The sequence below is a fragment of the Fundulus heteroclitus genome, chromosome 5, assembly GCF_011125445.2.
Source record: "Fundulus heteroclitus isolate FHET01 chromosome 5, MU-UCD_Fhet_4.1, whole genome shotgun sequence".
In the NCBI taxonomy this organism is placed as follows: domain Eukaryota; kingdom Metazoa; phylum Chordata; class Actinopteri; order Cyprinodontiformes; family Fundulidae; genus Fundulus; species Fundulus heteroclitus.
The window spans coordinates 21,752,925-21,774,790 of NC_046365.1; the positions used below are offsets into that span (position 1 = coordinate 21,752,925).

The window sequence follows — 21,866 nt, forward strand, 5'->3', positions numbered from 1 at the left end:
AAAAGTTTAAAAAAAATGATAAAAATAACATTCTGCAGGATTAAACTGGCATGGGTCAGTGGAGAGAAACCCACACTCAATGTTTCTTAAACTTGCCATATTAAAAAAACATTTGGATACAGTTTATACATTTAGGACCAGAAAGTGTACAGATTTACGTGGAACCAGCATGGCATTCCTGAAAAATATTAAGGAGGGTGTAACAATGAGCATGTCAAATTGCACAAAAATGCATTAATAGAAAACAGTTAAACAACTTATCAACTGGTTTTTCCTTTTTGTTTATTTTGTTTGTTTGGAATTTGTGTTTGTTTTCTGGACCTGTCTTCATCTGCAGTGCAGGGACCTCATCCTGGCGTGTCACTCTCAGGTGCGCAGACAAAACAGTCCCCAGGGATTTGCACACAATTTATTGGTTCCCGGTTTGGCTCAAACTAAGAGGGTGGGTAAAAGGGGTGATGTTGGCCAGAGTGGATTTTTCTGTTGATACAGATTTTCAAGTAATTTTTGGAATGTGTTTAAGATATTTTCAGTTTGTATTAGTTTATAAATGTATTGTTTTGTTTGCTTTTTGTCTAGTGTAAATAGTGTATTTTTCCATTTTCATATGATGCAACCCTAGTAATAGTTTTTCCCAATTTAGGTTAATTTGTATTTAAGCTGTTTGTCATTTGTTGTTGTTAGTAGTTCTGTTTGCTTACACTGCTGGCTACGAAATAAATTAAAAAAAAGCAAGAAGCTGCCACAGACGTCACATTGCTTTGGTTTTTTTTTGGGTCCCACTTCCATGACCACTCGAGCAGTTTGACAAGCACATACAGAGGGAATTTCACAACCATTAATGTTCATCTATAATTTATCATTCCAAACTGGTTTATGTTTTTTGGACTGATTGGCTGATCCTTCTTCATTCCATGCTCCTCTCTTTCCTATCACCGCTCAGCTCACATGAATCAGTTTCTAATCAGGCCAAGTCTTTCACCTGTTACTCCACCTACTTATATCTGACTCACACGACCACTCCCTGCCAGAACGCCCCTCTACTCACTGCCTGTGAGTTACCCCTCTGTGTGTGTTGCCTGTTGATTCTGATTTAGCCCTGCCCTTACTAGACCTGTTTTCTAGTGATTGTGTGCACCGCCGACTTCTTCGTGTTTTCCTGTGAGGATCCAGAGCCTGCTCTGCTTTCCTTGAAGATTCATCTGCATTTGCTCTGGGTCACTTGCCACCACCATCACCTGGTCAGTCCATCTCAGCCATTTCCTCCTGTTCTGCCAGTATCAAGCCATCATCACCTGGGCAGACAGTTTCTGCCATCTTCACATGGTCAATTCCTGCCATCCACATTCAAACATTACAACCATTACCTGTCCTGTCAGCCACCGTCTTCACTCCTGACAAACTTTTAAGAATATATACCTACTGTCGGCTTCAAAATCTGGTTCTCCACGCATGGTCATTACACTGGATCATTTCCACAAAAGTGAAAATGGCTCTCAAAGTAATACTGTTACACAAAAATTGACAACAAGCATAAGTACCCAAATTATACACTTGTATCATTGCTTTTACAATGTTCTAACCTTTTGGAAAATCTGTTTAATGACAGACTGAACATGTTCTTGAAAATAATAAGATTATAACTGAAAATTAATATGGCTTTAGGTCACAACTCTCTACAGCTCTGGTAATCATGGAGAGGGACTAACCAATGGTCTAGACAACAAAAATCTCAGCATATTCAAAGAGATAAAGGAAGCATTTTATACTAATGATAATTATATTAATGATAATTTTTTTAATTGACAAGTAGGAAAATATGGACTCAGGAGAATTGTTGTTCTACTAGATGGCATCTATTCAACATGTTTTGATATTGTTTGTGGTGTACCACAGGGATCACTATTGAGTCCTAAATGTTTTACATTAGATATTAATTACATTTCTAAAGTCTCAGAGACTTGGAATTTGCACTATTTGCAGACAACACCACTACTACTATCTCTACTACTCTTCTGTAATGTGATGTAGTGAAAGAAATTAACATTAATATGGTTTGAAAAGAACAAATTATCCTTAAACTTAACCAAAACAAAATCTATGATAGCTGGACATTGTAAATTTAATAATGACACCAAGAAAGAGATTGGTGGAGTAAAAATTGAAAGAGTGCATGAAAATAAATTTCTTGGAGTAATTATTGATAACAAAGCTAACTGAAAACTTCACATCCAATACATTATCAAAAAAATTTCAAAAAGCACATTTGTCCACAGTAAAGCCAAGTCTGTGTTTGACCCCAAATCCCCCAATCCTTAATCGGGTTTGGTCTTTCCATATTTAAATTATTGTGCAGAACTTTGGGGCAATAACTTCACTACATCCATTAATAATACTCCAGAATACTCTTGTTGTCTGGATCATACTGGCCCACTGTTCAGAACATCTACACTGGTAAAATTTAAGACATATTAAGTTACAGACATTAAAAAAAATAAAGCAAGAAATGATCAGACGCCAAAAATTTTCCATTTCTGGCAAGAAGTTTATCCAATATGCTGAAAGTTTGAATTTGAAGCACAAAATGTTCTGCACCACCGGGAAATTATTCTGTGTATCAGTTTGTGATGTGAGATTATGAGGGATCTAAATATGGAATTAAATCAGTGTCCAAATTTGAACAATTTCTAATCATTATGCAATAATATAATCAGTGGGTATAGAAACCAGGGCTGAAAGTAACTATTGATTCTCTTTTTTGTCTGTATGTGGGTACAGTATGTATGCATATCGTGTAACTATGCATATGTGTGTATATACTGGAGAATCTCTGTGTGTCGTTAGGTTCATTGGATAAAAATCTAAAATATGCTAAATATATTTAACAATCAACTAATGCACCATGTATCTACATAATTTCTGAAATCCTGTTTACAATTTATATAGTCAGCAAAAAGGCAGGGTGTATATGATCCAGAAAGAATAAGTGAGTATAGCATAAATTTACACTTCTACTCACTCTTTTGACCAGGCAAACAAGTTTTTCTTTCACTGTGTTATGGTCACTTGCATGCTTAATCAATCAATCAATCAATCAATCAATCAATCAATCAATCAATCAATCAATCAATCAATCAGTCAGTCAGTCAATTAAATCTAAATCAAATGTTTATCATTGACCTAGCAGAACCTTTTGAAAGCATGTTTAAATTGTTTGAAGCTATAGTTGGTAATCTTACTCAGAAACACTTTTTATTATACTGGGTAAAATCATCCTTCCATCCTGAAAGTAGATAATAAATTATGTATTCAGAAAAAGGATGTCAAAAAATCCATCTCTGCGTGAGCTACAGGACTGTAAAATATCTAACCAGTCACTACTCTTTGGTGCGAAGAGCAGTGATTTGTCAGAGTTTTGTTCCTCTCCTCACTCTCCTCTGTCCCTCAAGCTCCGGAGGTATCACCTTATCTATTGGTTGTCCCACAGGCCAATCATTCTGATGCGCTCACGTAACGCCAGTGTGCGTGAATGTTCCTTGTTAGTTTCTGCATGGACACTTCTAGTGTTTATGTATGCGGTTAGCTTAGCGGTTAGGTTAGTGGTTAGCTTCGGTGTTAGCCGTTCATTGTAGTTTCGCTGCTCCCACTGTATACGTCTTTGAACATGGCTGAGAGTCCCAAGAAGTTCATGTTAATGAGAAGACGAGGAAGGCCTCAGTAGAAAGAAATAAGAACAGAGTGGATTTGGGAGATTTTTTTCACGCCATCTCTCTGAGGAGCGGAAGAGCAGGTAAGACGGTCTTGCATATCCACAGTTATTCAAAACTTCCAACAAAATTGCGACTCTAGCTTTAAAGGAGCTTAGCGTAAGCTCCAGGGTTTTTGCAGACATCTGCCCCCTCTGGTGACAAGTTGAAATGACACCAGTGTTGTGCATGTGCTTGGTAGAAGAGGAAAAGCATCTGCCACTGCAACTGCACAAGTCTTTTGTTTAGCGGCGTAATGTCTTCCGAGGTACGGAAGCTATAAATATCGAGATTAGTACGTGTTCTCTCACTAATACATCAATTATGGTGGAGACTCAACAAAGTAGCCAGGTGAAAGAGAGCATGTGCAACACGTCTATAGAAGCCCATAGAGGCAACTGCGGTAAATAGAAGATAATTCATATATACATTGGGCAATTGACAGGGCGTGTATGGGAAAGAGAATAAATTATATATAACTTCAAACTTGCATTATGCACTATTTAAGGTATTTTAATGTTATCCTATGGAAACAACTGAATCTCATGGGAAACTAAGAAATTCTCTAAAAAATATCTCACTTTCTTTATTTCGGCATTTCGCAAACTTCAGTGAATTTCTTCAAATCCATTGAAGTTTGCATACTTAAAACGTTCCATGCAGTAACTTTGGTAACAATGAGTGGCCTAAAATAGGAAAGGTTTGGTCTGATTTGATGTCAAATAGCAACAGAAAAAGGTTGTCGCCTTTTATATACCATATGTCTTCAACTGTCTATAACATCTACCTGCTAGAAACACAGTGGCACTAATTGACTGGCATGTGAGTTACGAAATAATGATAATATTAATGTTAAAGTCTTAGTGGTCTCTGATTTCGGTTTTCATCAGTTTCCTCTGATTTTGGTTTTCATCTGCTTCCTGGCCTTTCTGGTAGTCAGATCCCATCCTATCCAGCCATCTGTATTTGTGTTTTCACAACACAGGAGCATGTCTCTGAGGCCCATTCTCACACTTCCCCTCTCACATGCTTAACTCCAGTATAATTGACAGTGTTTAGTCTGAGCTAATTGTATTTCCTTTACGAAAGCCAGATTATTCATTGACGTTTTCATACTTAAAACGTTCCTTTTAGTCAAGTGTGTCATATTAACCCACAAGTAGCTTTGAAAAGGGTTGGTGGAAGTGATCACAGGATGTCACAGCTATAGTTTGTAATTTCCAGAGCCACAACAACAAAATACATAGTATACTTTAAGTGGCTTCTCGCGTAATACTGCAGAACAGGCATATCTCTGATGTAGCAATGAAAAAATATGACTCACACTTTAAACTACAAAAGCAGTGACCTGGACTTTATGATCATAGAGATCAGGAGCACTGTGGGGGTTTATAGCAGATGGCAAAAAAGCATATGGTATAGGACAGAGACAATAAGCACAGAAACTGAATTTAGCTTTATGGGAGTTAACAAGCAGAAACCCATCACAAACATTTTGTAATTTATTTACTTGACGGGGGGAGCAAGAGTTTACTTAACTAGAAAAAAACACAGGCAATGTTTTGACAGGATTAGTACAGGATAGCTACGTAATTTTAATAAAATGGGACTGCATATGTGCACACCTGCCCAGTGATAGACTGGTGACCTGTCCATGGTGTACACCACCTCTCACCAACTGACTGATGGACATAGGACCCAGGATGGATGGTCAGGATGGATAAATGCACACCACACTTTCTGATTTTTATTTTTATTTTTTTTTTATTGGTAAAAAGATTTTAAGTTGTGTGTATTTTTCTTTCCATTTCATAATAATGTGCTACAATAGTTGGTCTGCGACAAAAATTTCAACAAAATAGATTAAAGTTCGGGGTTGTAACGTGACAAAATGTTAAAATATTTAAGAGGTATTAATACTTTTGCAAAACTCTCCAAACAAGTAAACAAACAATAAATAAATAAAATCTTTTGGGGGGTGTTTTTTTCCTGCACTTGGGATGAGATTTCACACCATTAACCCCCACCTTCCCACAAACCCCCCACCCACCCACCTACACCCCACCACGCCTGCGCCATAAATATTTCAACCTCCAATCTATATTCATTTTAAAACACATGCTGAATGCAATATGCGGTTGTGAGGACACAGGGCTTTTATTTATTCATCTTATTTATTTATATTTCTTTCCTGAGGGCGAGACATTGGTTTCTATCCATTCTGTGCTGATTGTTGGCTATTACAGAGCACTTAGAGCCTCCCTGTAACCGGCCGGGGGGAGCATAGGCCTCAAGAGAGGCGCTCTTTACTACTAGGAAGTGTGTTTGCTGCATGCGTTTTTGCAAAGGGCCATTGAAGATGTCACGAAAGTAATTGGGCATTCACATGTATGTTGTAAAACAGAAAGCTCTGAAAAAGAAATTTTTCATTTAGAAATTTCGTTTGAGATTTTCACTGAAAAACTTAAGTGATATTCACAATAGTCTGTTCATCATCAGCTGCATAAAATTGGTATTTCTCTTCTAGAATCTAACAAAGCATGCAGTTTGTTACCCACTCTTGACATCTTAGAAGTGCAGCTTTCCATCACCTTTATTCAAACTTCCATACATTGCCTTTCCGAACGTGCGCATATACCTGGAGCTTTTTACCATTTTGACAGTCCACAACTATAAGCTTCAGGACATGGGGTAAACCATTACAAAGTAATGCATAATTAGGAAATGGAAGGAAAATGACTCACAGTTTTTCAAAATTGTTTCCAAACATAAATCTGAATTGATAAACAGATAAACTTACTCTGATACCCCTGGAAAAAAAAACAATTGCCACCATTTGCCTTCAGAGATCCCCTAGGCAGAAAACAGCTGATTTGTGTGTAAATCAGTCTCAGTATACAAACATTACAGGGAAGCTGTTCTGTGAAGGCCTCAGAGGCTTGTTGAAGAACGTCAGTGATAAAACATAATCATGACGACCAAGAAGGAACACAGCAGCCAGATCAGTGATGAGGTTGTGGAGAAGTTTAGAGTAGAGTTTGGATAGATAACAAAATCCAAAGCTTTGAAAATCTAACAGAGCGCTGTTGAGTCCATTCCAAAAACAAAAATGTGGAAAATAGTTAGCAAAACTACCAATCCATCAAGATGAGGCTGTTCACCTAAACCAGCTTGCTGGGCAAGGATAGCACCTATCAGAAAAGCACCAGATAAGATTATGGTGACTCTGAAGGAGCTGCAGAGATCCACAGCTCAGTTGGGAGAATCGGTTGACAGGCCAAGATAGAAGAGTGGCAAGAAGAAGCCAATCATTTCATAAAGTAAAAAAAAAATTAAAACTAAATTTAAAGCAGGACGGCAAACACAAATACACAGCGTGACAATTGTTTAGATTAAACCACATTCTATGTGTTGGAATTTCCTATTCCAGGTTCAGACCTGAATCCAAATGAGAATCTGTGGGAAGACTAAAACGTTGACAGCCACAGACACTCTCTATCATCTCTCACTCAGGCTGAAGCACTTTACACAGAGCAAAACATTAAAACAGCAGTCCCTATATGTGCAAATCTGGTAGAGACATCACCTAACAGACTTGATGCACTAACTACAACAAAGGGACTGAATAATGATACACGCCACACTAAAAAAATGTAATTTAAAAAAATTATAATTATTTCCACCTCAAATTATGCAAAACTTTGTGTCGGTCTATTACATAAACACCTTACAAAATATATACAGATATGTTCTGTAATGGAACAAACTATAGAAACGTTTGAGGGCTATGAAATCTTTTCAAAGTATTGTAAAGCTATACATTGAGTGCTATTACAGAGTTATTTTCAATTTTCTAAAAACCTAAACAATATGCCCAAACAAGATTAAACGTTTTGTTCATTCTCTTCTGGGTTAACTCAACATCGGCTATCAGACCAGTGAGCACCAAAAGAAGAGAAATTATTAGAAAAACACTCCTCGGAGTTTTATGGTTGCAAACCCACAAAGCCTCAACAATGCTTGTCGGGTAATGACTGTGTTCACTCTGCTGGGAGATCTGTCCAAACCAGTGGACTTCAGTCAACCATAGTCAAGCAAAGAACTTCTCAGTTGTTTTACTCTGTAAATGTTACATATATTTAACTTCAATACATGTCCAGTACTGGAAGCAGTTTTCATTTTATCAAATTTTGCTGCAATGCTGTATAAAATACATCAAGAGCCAAACAGAATTTGGAAGCAAAGATACAGTAATACCAACTAAAGGACCAATGTTCCCAATATCTCTTTTTCTCCGGCCTTGTTATACCATGTCCACCTGACCCCTTAAGATCTTTGTGCCTAATGTTCAGGAATTAGGCTTAGCTGGAACTTTCTACTCAGTAGCCGGTCTGTGTGTCCTCGGTCTCCTGGGAGTCTCTGTGTGTTGTGGCACTATAGAGGCTTGCAGGTCAACGCTGCAGTGTGCACAGTACATGTTCTGCTCTGCTTAGATGTGGATGACTGCATCGTGCGGTACAACACCAACAAGGTGTTAACAGGAGTTTCTGTTTGTCTATGAGGCCATATTTGTGGGACTTTTTGAAGAAAGTTATTTTTTTTTAAAAGAGTAAAACAAAGGCATAAGCGAACAAAGCCTCTGCTTAGAGCCTCCAAACCACCAGGGGGTGCTGGAATTCACACAAGAAATATACATTTTAAACCTATGATTGGTTTATAAGAAATTAGCCAACTTTTACGGCTCCACCAAAAGATTTAGTGTGGAATTTATGTAGAATTTATTTTGACCAACCACATTTACATGTGTTATTTATTTATTTATTTATTATTTATTTAATATGTTATTGTAAACACTTGGCCCTTCCTTCCCACTAAGAGTATGAAGATTTGTTTGTTTACTGGAGGTGACAAAAGAACAAAATTATTTCTGGCCAGGACATAGGACTCCAGGGGAAGTCCTCATAGGCCACTCCCACTGCAGCATGCCAGTGCAGCAACCACGCCCACCTTTAATTTCCAAAATGGTGTTTCTAGATTATGTGGCAGTTATACGCTGCAGTAATTCCCAAACGATGACTACAAGAACATAATTAAGTTATTTATTCCTGCAACCCCCGACAAACAACAAATTCCTCTGTTCTTGTGCAGTAGGGTAAGTATCAGCCTTTCATTAGTTACCCACAGCGGTGACCTTATCTCTGTTGTTTATTTACAGCTGCCACAGTTTAAGTTACTTCAACCTAAGCATCGTTTTTTTGGCAATGAGTAAAGGTTTTGTTGTTGTCTGGAAAACCAGCTGTTTCAAACCCCAGCTACAGCTTATTTGCATAATTTGCATGATTTTCTGCAAAAAAAATTAATGAGCATGTTTTGTATAACCCTATAGACCTAGTCTAACTTGTTGAAAAGATGCATAATATGTTCCCTTCAAACTCATATTCTGAGCCATTTAAATCCTTTTATCTCATGTAAAGAGATGTGAAATCAGGCAGGTATAAACAACAGAACACATCCCGGACCATTGATGAACATATTTGACAGTGCCAGATGTGCATCATTTATTAACCAGTTATATCTGTTGGTTATTAAGATTTTATAACAATCTGTCCACGTTAGCTGTTGCTAATTATGACCAGTTGTACCCTAGAAAAAAGTCCACTCAAAAAAGTGGACCGAGCCAGTTGTCTATTTTGTGCTACCAATTTATTTCCAGTTAACACATAAAATATGTCTGTGTGTTTAAAAACAATATGGAATGTTTTCTAGAAAAAAATAATTTAACTCAATTGACATCTTTTTTGTGTGTTAACTAGAAATATAACGTTGACATAAAGTGGACAACTGCTGTGGTTGACTTTTTTGAGTGTATTACATGACTTTGGGTCCTTTCAGAGCAAGAAAAAGTTAATTTACCTCTGATATTCTCTCCCTTTAAGGTACTGCTCCGTTACAAAGATACTTCCTGCTTATCGAAAACAAAAAACACTTCCCTTCCTGTTCATCTAGAAATTAGACATTCTCTCATTTAATCACTACACTGTGTCTTCCTCATATTGTTGTAATTTATAGACTACCTTAGAACATGTTTAATTTAGTGTGCTGTAACTTTGGGCCATTCTCCCTGATAGACATGATAAAACGGACTCAGGTTTACTCACAGACACCTTTTCAGCTGTGCCTAAGATTAGGGCTTTGTGATGGTCATTCCAAAAAATTTATTTTGTATACATTAAATCAGTTGTAACTTATTTCAGGCTATGATTGGTTTATTGTCTGTTTGAAAGACCCGTCGTTATGGAATGTGCTACCCAATTGCACATTCAACAGGCCCCTTCACTGTCCTTTTTTAAAACTCATTTGAAAACGTACTTTTACTCAGTGGTCTTCGACCCAACTGAGATTTTATTTTACGTGATTTGTACTGGGTATAATTATTTATTTTTTTTACCTCTTTTGCATTGCTTTATTGTGTTTTGTAGCAAGTTTCTTAAGTTATTATTGTGTGCATAGTTTTTCTATTTCATCACTTAGCGCCATTTTATTTCTATTAATGTACAGCACTTTGTGTCAGCTGGTGCTGATGTTAAAGCTGTTTATAAATAAAGTTGATGAGGATTTGTACTCAAGCTTTAACTCTGTGGCTGGGGTCTTGAGATGTCACTTTAATAATTTCACATAATGTTCGATTTTCATTATGTCAGCCAAATAGTGAAATGCACCAGTCCCTCTTGCAGCAAAACACCCGCATAAGGTGGTGCTGAAACCCTGGTACTTCACAGATGGGATGGTGTTTTCAGAATTGGAATCCCCTTGTCAACCAAATGTAACATCTGTCATTATTGACAATCATTTTGTTGTTTTGTTTTGTTGTTTTTATGTTGCTTGTATGTAATAGTTTGAAAAGATGAATGTGGCACCTTCTGGGTACTGTAAATCGTACCCAAAGATGAACCAGAGGTGTGGAGGTCAAAACTCTCCTCCTGATAGCTTAACTGATTTATTGTCTTCTTTTTTTGTGTGGGTTTGATGTTTTGCTTAAAAATACAGAGGTGTGCGCCCAGTTAACTCAAATACTATGAATTATGATGCTTAGAAAGGCGTGACATCAGCATCAGGGATTTTTAGGTGCTTTTCTCAAAAGCATTATAGTCTTGGAGTATGTACAATTTTGAATATGAATAATTAATAATAATTTTTTTTTAAAAACATCTATTCTGGCCTTGGACAAAAATGTATAATTTGCTTGAAAAAATCAGACTAACAAGAAATGTTAGTCTGATTTTATGGCAGTCTGATTTTATGGCAGTGACAAAAAAAATGTAATGTCTTTTCATACTGTGTAATTGAATATCTGGTTTCTAGTGCAAATCACATGATGGTGACTCAAAGCTATTCAGCTGCAATTAACAGAAAAAGTCATGAAGTATGAGAAGAATGAAAACGTCTGCAATGATTTTTATTCAAAAAACAACTTTGATCAACCGGTAGAGTGCTTTTCAGATGGAATTTTCAGAAAGTGTGAAACCCTGTGTAAAACTCACTTCACACCGCGCCGCAGTTTTAACTTTGTGCGTTGCTTGTCTAACATTCTTCAGTTTTGTTCTACGTGTTTCGCATGTTTACATTTACTTATTTTTCAGGCCACTGCAGACCTGAAAAACAAATTTCCCTAAATCCCCAAAGTACAGGAAAATGACCAAATTCCAAAAAGTATTTTATTGTTGCAAAGAATGTGTGTGGAATAATATGGGACTAGAGAGAGTCAACATCCTCTGATAACTCTTTCTGTTCCTAATGGACCTTTATTGACTGTTAGCATGAAACCACAGTGAGTATTCCTTGTCTGAGCACACTGGAGCTCTTTCGCTGGTGTTATGGATAAGTGTCAATACCCCCACCATTGCTCAAACACATCCCTTCAGACTTATAGAGCATCCGTCCGCTGCCTCCTGTCCTCCTCATCCTCTTTCCTCTGCCTTTATCCCTCCATCTCACCTATTGATTGGACTAATAATGTGTTTTCAGCGGCAGATTAATGGCACATTATCCTAACGAGGGTGTCTGAGGGGACAGGACGTGAGGGAGCGTGTTAGAGATGATGCTCTTTAATTGGTGTACAGTCTGCGCTTGTGTGCCAAAGATTTACAGCAGTGTGAGGTCTTTAAGACTGGTAATGAGGAAAAACAGAGACATTTTTAGACTTTATCTCATATTACAGTTTGCTTTCTGTTGAAATGCAATCTCTAGATGCACATAAATCACGATGAATGATGAGTTATTGGCTTCTTTTAATAAAGTACTTTACTTTAATCCAAACCGAAAGAAGAAAACGCTTCAGTTAGTGAACAATATACGCTGAATGGTGAATAAATGTTAATCACAACTCCAGTTTTCCTGGAGTACTCATCAGTACTTTGGGACTAAAGACATCAATATTTGGGACTCTAGCCTTTTGCATTTGTTTCAAGCCAATTATACAAAGCTTAATGATGAAATGTATTAGAAACAATAATTATGTCTGGGGATGTTAAAACTAAGACATACATCTTTTAACACAAACAAAAGTGAAAGAACAAGTAGATTTTAATTGTACACACTTGCAAGATTAGATGTAGTTTATACCCTTCAAAATGAATTGATTAAAAGTTGTGCCCTCTTATTCTCGCACAGTTTCCTGAGCAATTAACTTTTGGACACGTTCCAGTTTGGTCTCATCTTCTCTCACTCCTGCACTTTTATCTCATTCTGCTTCACTTTCTATTATCGGATTTCATCCCCACTGGCATTTTTCAATTTCCTCCAGCAATTTGCATGGATGGGTGGTGGTAAAGAGGGGGGGGGGGGGGCTAGTCCTAAATAGGCAGATCAATAGGCCATCTATCAGCCCTTAAGTGTAACGCACGCACAGGCGTTGCATTTCAAGTTTCCACCTCTAACTAACAGCCTTGTTGTTGCCTGAACAACATGCTGCATCAGGTAGTTTTGGTCTCAGATTTCCCTACAGCGCTTTGGGACACCCCGGGGGAATCCGCACTGGAGCGGGTCAGTGTCAGCCACAGCTGGCACAGCTATGTCTTTAAATGTGTTTTTTGAGCTTTACTTAACCGTTGGAAGCGCGAGTCTTCAACAAATGAAGCCTTTTTTGGGCTTTGACTTGTGTACGTATACGCAGACGGTTCATCCCATCGTCTTGTGCAATGACCCCTGTCAGATGACAGGGAGAGGTCAAGAGAGGGTAAAGAAATGGGTGAGCCGACCAAGGGGCCCCGAGCAAGTCAAGCAGCGAAGGTCCGCCGGCGAGGCTTTACGCCGAGACACACTCTGAGTCGCTCTCCACCTCCTTTTCTTCCCAGGAAACCACGGGGACCCTCGGCCACAGTGAAGCGCGGACCCGTGCAGCAGGACAAGCCGGACCGTAGTTTTTCCAACACACACACTCATCAAGCGGCTCCTCTCCCTTTCTTCCCGCTCCCACTCCCTCGTAGCACACTCTCCCTCTTCGGCCCCCGTTCATTCAGACATAATCAACGCAGTCGGGCCTCAGTGCACAGATTACAATAATGAGCTATGGCAAGGCAGGAGGCGAGAGGGAAGCGCAGGGAGTGTGGGAGAGCGACGACGGAGTGACAAAATGAAAAGAGCGGAGTGGTAGAAGCAATTAGCGCTACTTACAAGTAGCAGATCTCTGAGTTAATGTGTAACACTAAATAAATCACAGATTTCAAATGATTTGCCTCAGTCTCTATTATTCAAGCATCGAAAAGTGACGCTTTCAAGACAGCGTTATCTTATCCGAAGGGTGCAAGGTTATTGTTAATGACTCACCGCTGTGCCACACCTTATAGCTCGACGCTCTGTTAAAATGTCTGAGCAGAGCATTGTGGGTACAGTGGAGTGCTGAGGCTTGAGAACACGAGACAGCGTGGCGTTCATAACAGGCCTACTATCTCTTGGAAGCATCCACGTCTGCACTTAATCCATAACAGTAAGAAAAATATAATGCATGGATATATCCATATCAAAGGCATGCCCGTGATACTTTTAATTAAATAACATTCTGATTAGATACTATCAAATGTGTGAGAGTTAAGTGTGGTGTCAGGTTCAAAAGTTAGTACTGGTGAGGTACGACAGTTTAAACCTTTTTAAATACTAAAACCGTGTAACAAATGGATTGATTCCAGATCAAAATCTGCTTTGAGTACAAGTGGTTTCTCATTTTTTTTTTATTACGCAAGCTGAGGCTGCAGTGATTTGCTGAAAGCATGAGTAAATAAGGAGCAAAGATCTCTGCAGACAGAAGAAAAATGCAATAATTTGTGATTCTTTAAGGCCCACTTTTTAAAAGAGTAAAAAGAGAATTTAAATATCTAAAACTAAATAGGTGATGCAGCATTAAACGTAATAATTTCTGGAAATTATGTTTGAATAACGTAAAAAGCAGAAGGCACACAAATCAGCTGGTGTATTTTTCAATCACCTCTTTTACTTTTTGTTTTCAAACCATCTGTCCTATTTTTTTATGTTTACACTTTTTATCTACGTCCTTTATTTTGCTTATTGTATTAAGCTATTAACTACTTTTATTACAAATGCTGCAATATTAGTTTTTTGCTGTTTGTGTTTTTTTATGTCTTTTTTTTTCTTTGTTCAGCGCTTTTCATTTTACTCGCGTTTGAAAACTGTTTTAGACCAACAAAGGCGAGTTGATTTGTATGAAATCTGAAGCATATTTGACTGAGAAAGTCCAGTTTTCCTTTGGACACTAACTTATAGTGATTATGTGGTTGCAGTGGTTCAAGTTTTCTCAAGGCTCACTTGCTGCCGAAATTGGAATTAGATGCACTTCCTCATAACAACATAGGATGAGCCTCACCCTTTCATCTGCGTCCATCAGTCATTCCTTGCATGGATCAGCAGCTTCCTCTATTTACTGTCCAAGCAAAGTAAAGAATTATGATCGCCGAGGTTCTATTCGGACATATTGCACATTGCATAATTAATACATGCAGATGCATTGCAGCTGCATTCAGAAATGAAGAAAGGGCATGAAATCCAGAACTCTTGTCTCCATGTGACCACATTCCCAAAAGGTGCAGCAGTAACATATCGGTATATGAGCAAGCAGTATTTTACTAATTTCTGTCAAACGTTGGACATAAATATTTATTCATAACCCACAATTTCATAATGTGTATTGACACTTTTATAATACTTAGGACTCATATTATGACTTATCATGGTTATTTCTGTTGGTTATCCTACACTGCTTGTAGTAGGGTTTTGGATTAATAACTTTTTCAGCTGTCAAGACAATTTCAAATGTTGCGGCTCAGGTTTACTTGGTTATCTGTATTTTCCATGTTACAATGTCATGTAAAAAAAAATAATAAAAACTGCAAATTCATGTGAAAACACGGGTGCATTAAAATTAATAAACTTTATAATATTCCTGAAACTTTTTTTTTTCAAAAAGAAAAATTACACATAAAAACTGAATTAATTCTGTAAAGCTTATTTTTCAGCTGTTTTAATAACAGTTTTCAGTAAAAGGTGTAATGAGCCTCTTGGCAAAGTGGTTGAACGTAAGAATAGATATTTAGAAAGAAAATAAAAAATACATGCGTAAAACTAAATAAAACGTTAATTACATTCATTTAAATACATAACTTTAGTATTTTTTTTAAAAAAAAAATCATGACAAAATGCATGCAGAATATGCTATATTAATTTCTTTGGTGGTTTAGGCTGTAGTTGTTGATAATTAAAAAAATAGTAGTATGCGTAAACAATAAGATGTAACTGATACTGTTTTAGGCCTTCTTCACGTTGTCATTTATGTAATCTATTTTGTAAAAAAAAGAAGAAGATTCGGCGTCAGGTCTTTTCTTCAACTACAAATAAATAATGCTGAAATGCCTTTTCGTATGTGATAGGAAACTAATCGTTTGCAATTATACTTGCAGTCTTCTTCTTTTTTTAAAAAATGAGACAATTATAATAAAAAGGTTTTGGCCACTAAGCGTCTCAAACGCTCCAAAAACCTTGGCAACAAAGACGCCACAAAGAGTGTCTCTTTCACTTCAGGGGCCGCTAAGAAACCGTCATACATCCCCATCGTACAGGCTGAAGTACTTGCTGGCGTTAGAGAAGCAGAGGTAAGGTGCGCTACTCCCCGGGTACACCAGCGGCAGGGGCATGGGCAGCAGACATCTACCCAGCAGGTTGCTCTCTTTATACAAGGCCGGCAGATGTCCCACCGCCGCCGCTTTCCCGGCCTCGGGGAAGTCGCCAACCGGTCCGTCGATCTCGGTGGAGATCTGGCGCTTGAGTTTATTCCTGCGGTTCTGAAACCAGATTTTCACCTGGGTCTCCGTCAGCTGCAGAGAGCTGGCCAGGCATGCGCGCTCTGCGCTGCTCAGGTAGCGTTTCATGTCGAAGGTAGACTCCAACTGGAAAATCTGTCTCTTGGAAAAGATCGTGCGCGTCTTCTTTTTCGTCACTATTTTGCTCTTCTTGTTGGGGCTCCCTCCTCTGTGGGGGTCCGTGGATGATGCCAGTGGTGCTGCCGCCGTGGCGGCGGCGGCGGCGGCGGCGGTGACGGAGCCGCTGTCGTCACAGCTGCTGTCCCCGCTGTCGAAGCGCGTCTCGACCGCCTTCCCCTGGTTCCCGCAGCTGATGATGACCGAGTCTGCTGCTCCGCTGCAGCCGCTCACCAATTCTGCAAATTCAGCAAACACACACTTGAACAGTCCCTTATAGTCCCCGCTTGCAAGAATGCGATAAATAAAGTGAAATATATAAATAAATAAAAACTCCACACTTGTTTTACCTCTTTGGCTCAGCCTGCAACCCGGGTCCGGCCTCTGCTCTGGGAGCGCTTCATCCTGCTGCCCGGTGGGATGACAGCTGTCACAGCTCGTCTTCAGGTTCAGGATGTTGTCAATGGTGAATTTGAGAGAGGCGGTGGGTCGACATGGTGCCTCTGCTTTGTTCATATTCTCCCGTGTGAGACTTTAATTTCCCCGTCCGCCTCAGACTTTCTCCCGGAACTCGGAACCAGGACGCTATTCTCTCCGCTGGCGGTGGGACGGTCCTCGCACCATAGCAGCAACCACTGAGCAGACACCGCCGAGCTCTGCCTGCGCTGATACTACGCGCACTGGAGGGAGCGCTTGGTCGCTGCTGATTGGCTTAGAGAATCCGTCTGAATGGACCAATGGGAGTTGGAGAATAGGACCAGATGGGAGAGCAAGGGGGACTGTTGGCTGTCGCTTTTTTTTCGCCCTAAACTCTTCATAATGTTCTCATCATAACAGCACACACTTCATAGAGCCATTACAGAGTCACTGGATGAAGAACATCAAGTTATTTTAATTATTCTAATATCAACCGCATACAGCCTTGTCTTTATTATTATTATTATTATTATTATTATTATTATTATTATTATTATTATTATTATTATTATTATTATTATTATTATTATTATTATTATTATTATTATTATCATCATCGTCATCATCATTATTATTATTAATATTAGTAGTAGTAGTAGTAGTAGTAGTAGTAGTAGTGTTTATTTATTTATTTATTTGGCTGGATTTGCAAATACCCCGTAAAAACTAATTCCTACACATTGGCTGCACTTTTAAGATTTAAATTAACACCACAGCACAGCTGCTAGTTGACATTGCTTGAACTTTCAAATCTCCCCCCAAGCACCCTGCTCTAGTTGCCAAAGTCTGAGATGACATAGCCAGACCAAAGTGCAAACAGGCAGGCAGCACGGCTAAGAGACACGCTTAATAAACGATTAACAAAACTTACATGATGCAAGGGTTAAAAAACCCACAGACTATAGGGCAGACGAGGCACGAAATCGAAAATCCAGCAAAGAAACAAGAACCAAGAGGTGCTTAAATAATGAGGGAACCAAGTGTCTTGAGGGATAATGAGCAGACACAGGTGAACTAAATGATCGGTCGCAGGGTGGCAGAGAGTGGGAAAGCATAGAGAGATGGATAAATATGAATGAAGCTGGCTGAAAAAGTATAAGAAAATATCTAGAAAATAACCCTAAATAAACAATGAACATTGAGAATAAAGAATAAAGACTAACTCCAAGCAAAAAGAAGGCAAGGTCCTCAATAATTTTACACTGCACTGTTTTCCGTGGAGGAGGCTGCTGTGTCCAAAAAAAGTATATTTTTTTATTTTCATGAAAAAAAATAGGACATATGGTCCATACCTTCAGTGAAGACATGATCAGATGAAAAGTCATCATAATTTCTTATCTGTGTTTTGTTGTTTTTTGTGTGCATGCAGGTGAAAGAAAGAAAGAAAGAAAGAAAGAAAGAAAGAAAGAAAGAAAGAAAGAAAGAAAGAAAGAAAGAAAGAAAGAAAGAAAGAAAGAAAGAAAGAAAGAAAGAAAGAAAGAAAGAAAAAAAAACACTTGGATGGCCAGTCTAACAGACTTAATTACTAAAGACATAAGCTAAATTGTGATTTGTTTCTTTTCATACGCTTTGTTACATCTTGACAATCTATGTTTTCTGTGATATTTATAGGCTATATTAAACAACTGTCCATCATAACCAATATCTATAAAAAGCGGAACGAGCACAATGAGCAGAGTAGGCCTGCTTCAAGGTATGTAATTATAAGCCCCTTTAGAAAAAAAACTAATTACATAAAATACCTACAGGATTCCTACGTTAGCTTGAAGGAAGTTGAAAATGTGCAAATGTATGCTTAGGGAGAGGTTATTAAGGGTCATGCGAGCACAATAACAACAAAGAAGCACGTTTTAGTGCATGTTTTTTTGTTTGTTTATTTTCTGTGAAAAAGTGACAAAGTTTGCAAAAAAAAATCTGTGATTTTAAATAGGCTATAAAACTTAGCAAAAATACGTGTATTTAAACATACAGTATACATACAGCCCACCGTCGTCAGTCTAGCTATGCCTATTTATTTGCAGAAAACCGCTTCAGCAACAGAAATATAAAACATCGTAGTGTTAAAATTGTGGGTCTTTTTTTTCGTATCTTTGGATGCAGACAAGATTTCCCCTGCAGCATGTTGGGTTATTGCACAACATTTTTACTCTGTGAGTTTATGTACATATTTGTTTTTTGTTTTTGTTTTTTTCTCCATTTGGTTGAGTCTCTACACCGAACCCGTCATCTGCGAGCTCAGCATGTTCACAGATTGAGCAAACGGCGACAGGGGATGGTTGACGGACCAGGAGGGAGAAACTGTAAGTCCGTTTAAGCTGAACCCAAGAAAACCAGCGGGAGTTTGCCCCTCATGGTACAGAATCGGCACCCTGACGATCCGCTGGGTTGAGCTCGGGGTGTGCGCAGCCTCCAGGTCTGCCGCCAGCTGCCTCTTCCACTTGTTCCTCCTGTTCTGGAACCAGATTTTCACCTGAGTCTCCGTCAGGTGCAGCGACTCGGCCAGACCCGTTCTCTCCGAGCTGCTCAGGTACCGCTTCAAGTCAAACGTGGCCTCCAGCTGGAACACCTGGCTGCGGCTGAACACGGTCCGGGTCTTCTTTTTCCGAGCCGAGCACTGGCCGGACGCTGCGTCGGGCTCTCGCCGTGGGTCCAGCTCACTTGACGCGTCCTCGTTGTCGTCCGTGAGGCTGCCGCTGGCCGTCTTTCGGTCGGTTTCGTCACTGCTCTCGGTTATCGGTTCGGAAACGGCAGGGGAAGCTCTGTCGCTGGCCGATGATGCGCAGTAAGGGCCATCTGACGCCGGGCCTTAAAAAATGAGACAAAACAACAATCCTCGTGAGGATAGAAAGCAGCGCGGTTTATATTCCAAATATTGAATATTTCCTGAGCTCTCTAACAAGTTCTGTTTTTCTCATTTAAGTTTTCGGGAACCGCAAGCTTTGCACACTTGTCAAACATCATTTATTCTGTCCGCGTTATATAAAAAACAAGTTATAGTTTAATTACGCAGCGATTAAATGTAATGCATTGAGAGGCTCGCTTGTTCGCTTTATTTATAGGTGTAAAATAAACTAATTTCCTCGCAGTACACTGAGTAGAGTTGAAGAGATAAAATTAGTTTAAACCATCACCTGTCAAAGCAGGAAGCCTGCTGTACGCCCCCCTGGCGGTATGCACTGACACAATCGCTCCGAAAAGCCCGACGCAAACGGCTCCATTTTGAACACGTAAAAAGTCTATCACGAGCTGACCAAAACTAACACAGTCGGAAATGGAGAGGGGGGCGTAAACACCTGAAGTTGAAGTCCCCCCATCATGTGTGGTTTTGAGAAACCTCCTGGTCGTTTCCGTACCCGAAATAGTTGGGTACACATCGGCCAGGACAACACGTGTACACCTACACCTCTGTCAGAGAGCCGGGATGCGCATGGATACTGTTTGAGGTGCTTTTTTTTTTTTTACCAGACTGTGGACGTGTGTGGATCTATGTGATGATGTCAAAGTCACTGAGAGGGCACATAAGAGGGAGGGGCACTGGATGGTGCCAGTGGCACAAATGTCACTAAATGTGCGTAGAACGTCATAAAGCCATGCGGTTATCCCAGGCAGGACGCATCGGGCATTTTTTTTATGATTCCTACGATAAAAAGCGGCCATTAGATGCCGTGGTGGTTCATACAAGAGAAATTATTTGGCTCAAATATGAAAGGTTGTTTTTTAAGTTGTTCTTTAAGTCGGGGAGAGGTTTCCGCAAATAGGTTTTATTTCAAAGATATAGCCTACTTGTCGTTTTCTCCATATCAAATCATTGGCCTATTACGCAAAGCAAAGATAAAATTAAAGATCACGTTCAATTTGTAATTGACAAATATGGAGCATAACGCTTGCAGCATTTAGATGCCCGTTTAATGAAGAAAATCTGTTCAAATACTTCGGGCGCTTTAATTTCCCCTCTTACGCAGCGCGCATATGCCAAAAACAAACAAAGCTCGGTACATTAAAACGTTTAAGTCTTCTTTTTACTCACTGCGTGGTTTTTCCAAAGCTCCAACGTTCATCACAGTGCCACTACGGCTCCACAGCAACGGCAAATCTCCGTACGAGCGGCGGGATGCGGAGCTAGCGCAGTCCGACGCCGAGGCGCCATTGGCGTGACGTGCGGCTCTCATCCCATCTTCCGTCTGAGCAGCCAGCCGGTATGAACCCCCGTCTCCCCCGCTCCTTGCTCAGCAGATTCTCAATAAAAAACGACGAGCCTCTCGGTGGAGCGGGAGCCCCGTCGTCCGTCGGCCTGTCTTGCATGCTTTCTCTGATGTCACGGAGCTGTGACGCAACTCGCCAGCGGATCCTCTTTCGACCGAGCCTTATCTGAAGTCAAAGCGCTCATCGCAGTCGCGGCCGAGGAGGGGATCTCCTCCTCGGTACGGATGAGAGGCAGACAGAGATGGAAGCAGCATCACACGGAGACGCGCCACGTCCCGAGCCTAGTGAGCCGAGGACTCATCCAGCGATTGGACGAGCGTGGCGGCGAATGGGGCTTTCCAAGGAGAGTAGAGTGACTGTCTCGTGCATGAGTGAGTGTGTGTTTACGCGCAGGCCCGTCCCTTGAGGCCATGCAGACAGGAGGAATCCGCTCAGTCCGAATTGCAGCCCCCCCTTTTTTTTATTTGGGTCAGTTAAAGTGCAAATCAAAAGGAATATGTGGGCATCGAACACAAGTTTATGGAGCCTGTCAATTTTAAGGCTATCTGCTTGCTGAAGGTATTGCACTTCCAGTAAAAAATAAAGGGCAGTATGTTTCCTAGTTATGAGGATCCTTAATTCATTGCTTGTTTAGAGTTGTTGGACAATTTTCCACAGGATGCACCTCGCCTTGGAGTTGCCCTTCAAGCTGGACCAATTTGGAATTGTGAGTTTGTCTTTGACAGTTTTAACGAGGTCTTACTGACGTTATTTTTCTTTATTTTTTTAAGATGTCGACCTAATAAGTGAAATTCAGTTTCTTAAATAATGACAACATTTCGAGCTTCATTTAGGGACTAAAAAAAGTAGTTTCGCAGGACCGCCCTGAAGTTTCATCATATCCACTACAAACAGAATTAGACCCAAGCCGAGACATGGATGGCCACCCAGGGAAGCAACAGCATGAGGCAGAGAAAGA

The 21,866-nt window shown here is 39.7% G+C and overlaps 2 protein-coding genes across 2 annotated transcripts; both read right to left on the reverse strand.

Moving 5' to 3' along the window:
- Positions 1-14,390: 14,390 nt before the first annotated feature.
- On the reverse strand, positions 14,391-16,906 carry hmx4 (H6 family homeobox 4). The gene is made up of 2 exons (XM_012870140.3): positions 16,579-16,906; positions 14,391-16,467 (listed from the first exon to the last, which is right to left on the reverse strand). Exons 1-2 carry the CDS (start codon positions 16,742-16,744, stop codon positions 15,851-15,853), a joined length of 783 nt encoding a protein of 260 aa, XP_012725594.2. The 5' UTR covers positions 16,745-16,906; the 3' UTR covers positions 14,391-15,850.
- A 1,983-nt stretch (positions 16,907-18,889) lies between these two features.
- Positions 18,890-21,278, reverse strand: hmx1 (H6 family homeobox 1). The gene is made up of 3 exons (XM_036137187.1): positions 20,910-21,278; positions 20,733-20,869; positions 18,890-19,510 (listed from the first exon to the last, which is right to left on the reverse strand). Exons 1-3 carry the CDS (start codon positions 21,005-21,007, stop codon positions 18,915-18,917), a joined length of 831 nt encoding a protein of 276 aa, XP_035993080.1. The 5' UTR covers positions 21,008-21,278; the 3' UTR covers positions 18,890-18,914.
- Positions 21,279-21,866: the final 588 nt, after the last annotated feature.